Source organism: Bicyclus anynana, chromosome 3, assembly GCF_947172395.1.
Source record: "Bicyclus anynana chromosome 3, ilBicAnyn1.1, whole genome shotgun sequence".
In the NCBI taxonomy this organism is placed as follows: Eukaryota; Metazoa; Arthropoda; class Insecta; order Lepidoptera; family Nymphalidae; genus Bicyclus; species Bicyclus anynana.
In genome coordinates, this window is record NC_069085.1 from 9,716,844 (window position 1) to 9,725,830 (window position 8,987).

The 8,987-nt window shown below is 35.7% G+C and overlaps 1 protein-coding gene across 3 annotated transcripts in view; it reads right to left on the reverse strand.

The window, feature by feature from the left end:
- LOC112054767 (uncharacterized) overlaps positions 1 to 7,510 on the reverse strand; it is a 73,013-nt gene extending 65,503 nt beyond the window's left edge. Inside the window, exons 1-2 of one of the 3 annotated variants that reach the window (XM_052889898.1) lie at positions 7,131 to 7,510; positions 3,812 to 3,930 (exon numbers count right to left, since the gene is read on the reverse strand). In XM_052889898.1, coding sequence (XP_052745858.1) covers positions 3,812 to 3,840 — 29 coding nt within the window. In that variant the 5' untranslated portion in view covers positions 3,841 to 3,930; positions 7,131 to 7,510. Of the gene's footprint in view, positions 1 to 3,811; positions 3,931 to 7,130 lie in introns of those variants that run through there. The other 2 variants (XM_052889934.1, XM_052889919.1) reach the window with 2 other exon arrangements.
- Between the last annotated feature and the right edge of the window lie 1,477 nt (positions 7,511 to 8,987).

Here is an 8,987-nt window from a genome sequence, read left to right on the forward strand (position 1 = left end):
CTTTTGAAAAAAGCATTCCTAAAACCTATCTATATAATCATAAGACGATATAAACCTTTTTTTTTATTCTCTACAAGTTAGCCCTTGACTACAATCTCACCTGATGGTAAGTGATGATGCAGTCTAAGATGCAAGCGGGCTAACTTGTTAGGAGGAAGATGAAAATCCACACCCCTTTCGGTTTCTACACGGCATCGTACCGGAACACTTAATCGCTTGGCAGTACGTCTATGCCAGTAGGATGGGAACCAGCCAGACCTGGACCAATTAAGAAAATCTCAATCTGCCCATCCCGGGATCGAACCCAGGATCTCCGTTTTGTAAATCCACCGCGCATACCACTGCGCCACGGAGGGCGTCAAAAGTCTTTTGAAAGTTTGCCGCGGTTCACGATAATAGTACGTATTATAAAAGCCATAAGGCAACTGTCACCATACCAATGCTATCTGAAAAACACTTTAACAGCCAAACAGCCCACAATCACAAAAGCAAGGCCTCCATATTTTGCCTTATACCTTTACGAGGAATACTAATTATCATTAGTCATTGCCCAAATCGGTTTGTAATATTTACTGCGGTAAACGTGATACCTTTCGCAGTAGAACAACGATTTTCGAGTATCATAACTAGGTCAGTTTCAACGTCACCTCTAGACTTGAAGCTGGATTATCCCAATTAAAATGAGCATCACGAGAACAATCATACAATAAATACATTACATTTCAATACACATTGTTTCTGATAATGCCAAGTCCACATAGTTACTTATTCAATAACTACTTTAGTACTGAGCACTATAACAAAATACATATTATATATTAATTATATTACAATTATAGGCTAAGCTTTTGCTGGTGCGCCTATATCTTTGTTTTTTTTTTTGCGTGTTGAGTAAGTGCCGATGGCTCCATGTGTGACCACTACGGCGACACCGGGGGGTTTGGGCGAGCGCAGAAGCATCGCCTGATGAGACCCGAAGGCTGAAATAAAGATAGAGGACGGAATGACTCTCTAAGGGCGTCTCCTATGAGACTCGGACCTCGGCTTAGAGGGCCATTCGGGAGGGTGTAACCGTGATCTGAGTGAATCAGTCCGGACGTCCCCGAGATCGTGAGTTAAAAAACCCACGTCCGGGTGACTTTAGATATCGGGGACCTCGTCTTCGCGCCGGCGAAGATTGCTTGTGATTGTGTTACCCGGGAAGCATTGTCGGTCGTCATGTCTGGATCGTAAAGGACGTTTTTGGGTCGCCTCTGCTTGAAGTTAGCGTTAAGGTTGGGAGTGTAGTTGCAGGCCTCAACCACTAGTTGGTTAGGATGGATGGCAGCTCTGTCGAAATAGTTTCGAGATATAACTAGCTATTGAAGGTAAATCTAAGTCTCTATGAAAGTCGTTATTGCGTACAAACCACGGTGCGCCCGTGATTTGTCGCAGAAACCGGTTTTGCAATGTTTGAAGTGGCTTAAGGGTAGTTTTGGGACGGTGGGCAAACACTACACTAGCGTAGGTCAAGATCGGACGGGTCGTGGTTTTATAAAGCGTTAGCTTAGAACGGAGAGACAATTTGCTTTTCTTGTTAATCATCGCATAAAGGTGCATTACGTATGCAGCCTTTTTCTTCGCTTTATTGATGTGCATGGAGAAGCTCATGCTATTGTCAAAGGTTACACCTAGGTACTTGGCAGTACATTGCCAGGGGATGGGAGCTCCGTAAAGGAAGACTTCTTTGAGTCCGGGTTTGTTTCGGGGGACCGGTTTGCCAGTGAAAAGCACGGCTGCGCTTTTCTCTGGGTTGATTGCTATCCGCCAGAGGCGGAACCATTTGCCTATAATGGTAACTGCCTTCTGGAGGCGGACTATAATGGAACGCCGGTCTACGGCCGTCGTGTACAGTGCGGTGTCATCCGCGAACTGTGCGACGTGTACGTCCGGGTGGTCGGTGGGATATCTTTGTGCTTCTCATTGCTTCATATATCTATCCAGGCAGTTTTTAAACATATTTGGTGATTTTGCGGTTATCACGTCATTCTCAGGCAATTCTTTCCACAATTTAACTACTCTGTTTCTGAGGAAGTTGATGCCAAAGGGCGTAAGGGAAGCTTCCCTTACGTCCTTTGGCATCTGAGTCTATTATTATTATGTCATATTTAGGCAGCCATCAAACTCAATAATAACTTAAAGCAGTGTAGATTATATCAAGGCAGGAAACTCAGCAGTTAATGTTATTCAAACAATCAATATCTTTTACGACATATATGCTTTGTGCAGATAAACGCAGAACTGATTGCCATCAAGCATCTTTGTCACAAAGAAATTTCTCAATTTTATAAGCCGCCTTTGCATGCTAATTTTAAGTTTAAATTATTCATGTTTAATTTTTTTTAATATCCTATCACTGTCAGAGGCTCCTTGCTTATAACTAAACTAGCCGGCACTCCGCGTTCTGCATAGTTCCCGTTCCCGTGAGAATAAAGAGACAAAATAGATTTCAAAATAACGTGGCTTTTTAGAGGTAAAAGAATTTTAAAAATTGGTTTAGTAGATCCTGAGAGTGCCCTCTACAATACCACAGACTTTAACTCTTTATAATATTAGTATAGATAGTATAGGATTATAGATAAATAGCTACAGTTTAACTATGGTACACATGACTTCTCTGACATAGCATGGCTGACATCAGAATATAGAGCACACTTACTGGCATATATCACAGACCAGGTATCAGGTAGTAACGGTTGGATTCAGTGAAATGAACTTGTCACACAACAAATTGAACTGCCTGAAGAATTGATCATGAGGTTACGGGTCACAGACTTAGGGTTAACTAGGAAATATAAATTCCCACAACCAACCTGGGATTGGGAAGTTCTTGGCGGTATCAGTGGCGTAGCTAGGTAAACAAGGGTCCTGGTGCAAAAAAAAAATGGGCCCCACTACCTTCTTAACTAGTTAGGTTTTAACAAGTAAAAATATTCATCAACTTTTTTAGTTTTCAAAATTTTCTAAGTTCAGTTCATGATCATGATTGTCTGGTAAGGATTGGAGAGCCCCCTGAGCATGAGGGCCCCATTGCATTGCTCCTAGGTAGCTAAGCCATTGGGTGGTACACACCCATGCCTTAGAAAGCTTGTTTATCTGTCAACCTCAGTCATCATTATTTACGTATATACTCCCATAAGGCTAACAATTATTTCAATGACCACACACCATGTTCAATCTGACATTACCTACTACTATTGTGTGCTGTGTACCAACAAACAAATTAAAAATGAGGGTATAAAGTCATTTCATACCTAACAATAATTATGATTAACTTCATTTTTTAATTAATTAATTCATTCATTCATAAATTAATGAAAATAAATTCATAGGCTTAAAACAATTAGATATAGTTAATATATTTTGAATAACATTTTATAATCATACAATAAACAATTTAAAATAAATAAGTTATGAAAAGACATGCATTTTCTGTCTTCATTTCTAATTTGTTTGTTGGTAAACAATACACATCGAGTAAGGCTGTAGCATAGGATTTAATATTCAGGACCAGACCAGGATTCTACTAGTTTCTAATTCATCTGTACTAAAGAAAGATTAAGAAATATAACAAATCTCAGATATCTGTTTAAATTTCATCACAATCATCATTACTATTCAAAAAATACCAAAACGCTGATAGTGATATTATATTATATATCTTATCAAAACTTGAGAAAAATTTAATATCATTGATTGCTAAAGTGTATTTTGCCACTAGCTTGTTTCCCTATGACTAGAGTACTAAAGGAATAAATTAAAAATACATTACCTTGCATTTTCCCCGGGCAGGAATTGCATAAATGTGGCATGGATGCGATAGGCGCCATTCAGCGCCGTATCCTGACCCTCCGTGGCTATTTCTTATTTTTTCACGTACTCTTCGCAAAACTGTAACAATATAATAGTTCCCTTATTATCAAATTCAAAGTACTAAAGTTACTGATATAGCGATATATGTTAGGGTCCCAAGATATAGAAATGCCAGCCCATTATGTGAAATTATCGGCACAATACAGGTAGAAATGCCAGCCCATTATGAGAAATTATCGGCTAACCAAACCTGTATGAGACACACTATAACATATCTCAAGACAAGAAAAAGACAATAGTTGGCCATGGCCTAATAGTGGAAGTATCAAAGACATAGCTCTCTCTTTTGTTGCGTTAGGACGTAAGAGATAGGGACAGGGACAACTCTGCTCTTAGCGGTCAAAAATACATCTTTTTCACATCACAAGATACGTTGCCAAGCACAAGAAATGGAGTATCAGTGGCAACTTCTGCTGAAGAGACACCATTGCTTGTTGTTGTGAATGTTATAAGAGCATCAAAAATCCTGCAATAAAGTCTGCAAAGAACCCAGAGATGGATGGGCCGATGGATTCAAGCTATGGCTCCAATAATCACATTAACTTTGAGAATATGTGAATATCCAGTTAGCTTTGGTAACAACTCACTACCCTATACTAAATGCACCAGATACATTGAAAGATGATCTAGCGACAACATATTACAGCAAAAGGGAGAAATTAAAGAGGCTGTAGCAGCTTTGTAGATGACAAACTTGTTTTCTACAAAGCTACACTAAACCAGTTTGCGATATGGAATCCAACTCTGGGGTTCTGCATGTGACTTCATTATCAAAATAATACCAAAAAGGATTAATATACTCAAGCAAATACAAGCAATGTACCAAGGGTTTTTCAAATACAGTGAGATTGATGAACAAACAGAATAGCAGGAATTACAAACTGTAGTATAAGCATCATCACAATCCACTTGCAACTCAGCTAACTGTACCAGACTACCTGAAACATCTGAGAAGAAAAAGAACCTTGGAGCTTCTTTATCTTTCTTTGACATTTACATCAATTTCTTAATCTTGTTTCAATCAAAAATATGAATATGGGAAATATTCATATCACATATTATCATAACTGACTTAAACTCCATCTGCTCATAGTCATTATATTTGACTTATTGCACAATATAACATGGGGAAAAGAAAAGTAATTGAACAAGAGTATAGACAGAGTAAAACATCTAAAAATCAGAGATATAGGTAGATTGATTCAACCTGACACACATAAGTTTAGTGGATAACTTGGTGCTGTTTGCCAAAGATCCAGACACTCTACAAGAAATGCTAAATCAACTAGCAAAAAACAGGTTTCACCAAGAACACCTCCACAACTAAGAATATGACAAATAGACATATAAATAAAATTGAAGTGTGTGTTTTCTATAAAAATATGTTTTAAAATAACTATGTTTCCTCAAGTGCTAATAGCTAATTACACAATACTAAAACATAAAAAAGCCTTCTTAAAATTCCATGGTCCCTGCAGGACTTGTGAAAAACTGAATTTCAAGCATACAAAATTGCAGGCGTCAGCTAATAAACAATAACAAAAGAAAAGATAGAATGTTTTTTCCTGGGATCTGCAATAAGTCATTACAGGAGAGAAACTCTACCGTTGACTATTGTTAAGCACATCAGCTCACTTCAGGTTGACTGGCGAGAGATTGATATTATAACTAAATTGACAAAAACCTGGCTAAGTTTGTTGTGGGCTCTTCTTGGACCAAGGTGTCTTTGGAACCCTTGTAGATTTAATTTTAAGTTTTCGACTAATTATTATCACCATTATCTTATAATATTAATACCTGACATTTCAAAAGTGCTTGTAAAGTAAGCCTAATTGAAATAAATGAATTATGCCTATGGACGAAAATGTCTGAGGAGAAAAAATAGTTTTAACCTGCAGACTGACATGGAACTGCTGAGATAAATGAAATATAGCTCATACATTCATAAATTAAATAATTCTTAAATTAATAGAGCCTCAATAGCTCAACAGTAAAGAGGTTGGACTCACTACCGAGGGGTGGTGATTCAATCCCTGCACCTCTGAACTATTGTCGTACCCACTCCTAATACACTTTTTCCTAACTAGAGTAGGAGGGGGACATCTTATTGATGTAGTGGCTCTGCAGGCCTTCACAAGGGGAATGGAAATATTGCTTATATTTAAAAGATATGGCAAATATTTTTTTCAAAAAAAAACAAAAAAAAATATTCTTATATCATAATATCAAAATATCTTCTATACAAATTAATAATCATCAATACTTTATAACATTGGTTGTATCTCATTACTGAAACACATATTATGCATGTGATTATGATATGATAAAATGAGAGAGCTAAACTATTATCAACAAATTTTACTGCAAACAATTAATATAATTATTGTTTGAAGTAACAAATGCCAAATGGGACAAATCTATCCCGTTTAGCTTCAAGACAATGGTGGCATCCTTGGGGCCGAGATGATTAGCAAGGTCTACCTCAGCTTCACTATGCTCGTTAGGACGGCAACAGGCAATCTCGAGCAACAACTTTTAATTGCAATTCAGTGCTGCATACATGATGAGTGCACTTCAGGTGCTAAATTTTGGCAAGTTTGATTCTTAGTTTTAATTATTTATAGTTGATTTTAGTTTTGTCTCTTATTAGTTTAAATTGCTTGTTTCTAAGGTGTATTAAATAATTAAATGTATTCCCATACTAACAATACTAACATCACTGTGAAATGTAATGAGATTTGAGGATAAATGGCTTTGTTATTTTATTTATTTATTTAAGAAAAACCTTAATATTGTTACCACTATAGGATTCCTATACAATAATTATTTGATAAGAAAAATCATATATCTATTGGAATTCTATAAATCTGCACACATAGTACATGTAATAATTTGGAGTCCCCATGTAATGGATTGTGGACATCTCGCAGAATGACGTCATTACATTGACAGTCAATAAAACACAGTAAACAAAACCATCTCACTAGAGAGTTAGTAGGTAGGTACTAGTAGAAAACAACAGCTGATAACAGTCAATTCTAATGTAATTCTCCGTACATACGTTCACGAGTTTTAGAACAAAGATAAATACCCAAGTGTATCAGGGCTATCCGCGAGCACTCGAGCAGTAGTTGACAGCAAAACTTAAATAACATGGCGGCATCTTGCTGCAGCCGGTGTTAAAGGGCATAAAAATATTTTGATCATAAAACACTTACATAAATTTTCGGCTATTGCAAATTTGCTCGTTGTAAAATCCACACTTGGTACTATTTTTGAAAAAACAAATATGTTCCTATCAGACACCACTAGTGTTAAAATGACGTAACATTCTCAACCTTCACGGTCGCACAGTACCTACGAAAGTTGATTTACACAAAACACAGTGACCACCTATTCACAAACTTTTCACAAACCACTTATATTTTATAAAATGCACTTCGGACAATATAAACAAGCCACTAAGGGTAAACAAAATAAACTAACGCGTTTTATTATTCCGCCAAAGAACAAACGTGACACGCAGTCAAGCAACCTCGTTCATAATTTTTTAATTTTTCACAATCCGCGGCGTGTTATCTTCATTACGATCGTTTGGATACTCGTACTGTACATATCCTTATCCTTGAAGTAATATTTCTTTGGTACAAAACTGTACTGTTTTAATCTCCTTTACCTTGAATTTAATTAAATACTACTATCAAACAATTTATTGTCAATAATATAAATAATTAAAATAAAAGGGAACGTACCCACCTTCGATTAATTAAATTTAAAAGTGCTACGATGTCTCCGTAAAGAAAATGAAATTCCTCTAAGTTATAGTATTTAATGGTCTGTGTGTCTGTTAATTTACTCTGTGTTCACGCCACAGAGCATAGAGTAGAATGTATATGGAATATAGAGTCATCGCTCTGGACAGTCAAACGAACAAAGAAAGTAGCGCCCCCTGGCAATCTGTGACAGAACTACTTCTTCGTCATCAACCCATATTCGGCTCACTGCTAAGCTCGAGTCTCCTCTCAGAATGAGAGGGTATAGGCCAATAGTCCACCACGCTGGCCCAATGCGGATTGGCAGACTTAACACACGCAGAGAATTAAGATAATTCTCTGCGTGTGGTAAGGTTTCCTTCACCGATTGAGACACGTGATATTTAATTTCTTAAAATGCACACAACTGAAAAGTTGGAGGTGCATACCTACTTCTTAGCAATTTATAACTAAAGCGTGTTTTTTCTTTATAGAGACAAAAATGACGTTTCAAGTGTTGCCTGATTTTTATATGATGTAAATAGGGACGTCACAAAATCGATATTCAGGAATTAAATGATTGCATAATATCGATTTGTCAGATATGGACCAAAAACTTTAATAAAATAATTATCATTTAATTGAAATAATTATTATCGACGAAAATATTTAACTAATTCACGATTTTATCAATGTATTCAACAAAATGTATCTGTAATTCAATTACAATGTAAAGTATTTTTCGCAAAATATTAATCAATGGATAGTATAAAGTAAATTGTTAATTTATAATATTATGTAAAAAACGTATAATTCGATTTTTTGTTATTGTACTTTTTAATTTCTTTTAGTGTCATTTAAGTTAAGTTTACATTTTTTGTAACAAATAGATGACCATGGGCAATGGGGCAATTGGGCATTCAAGGTAATGAAAAAAAAATGTCATTAGCTATCATAATGTGACAGAACTGTCATTATTTTAAAAAAGGAATAATTGAATCTCTTTGGTAAATTTTGTCTTTTTTTAATTATTAATAATGTTAATAAATTACAAAATATGATAAAAAATACTAAGTATTAATAATTTACAAAAAGAATATAATTATATTATATGATTTATGCAACATTTGATATCATAATTACACATTAAAAAAAAATATTTTACTTCATATGTATCATTGTATATTTTTTATCGATTTTAATCGAATCAGAATCGTTAGGACAACCTTATTCTTTATATGCTTGTCACATTATTTTTATGTTTGACGTTTCTAATTGTCATTTCAGTCTCTGCTTTAAAAAAATAGACTATATACCTGAGTA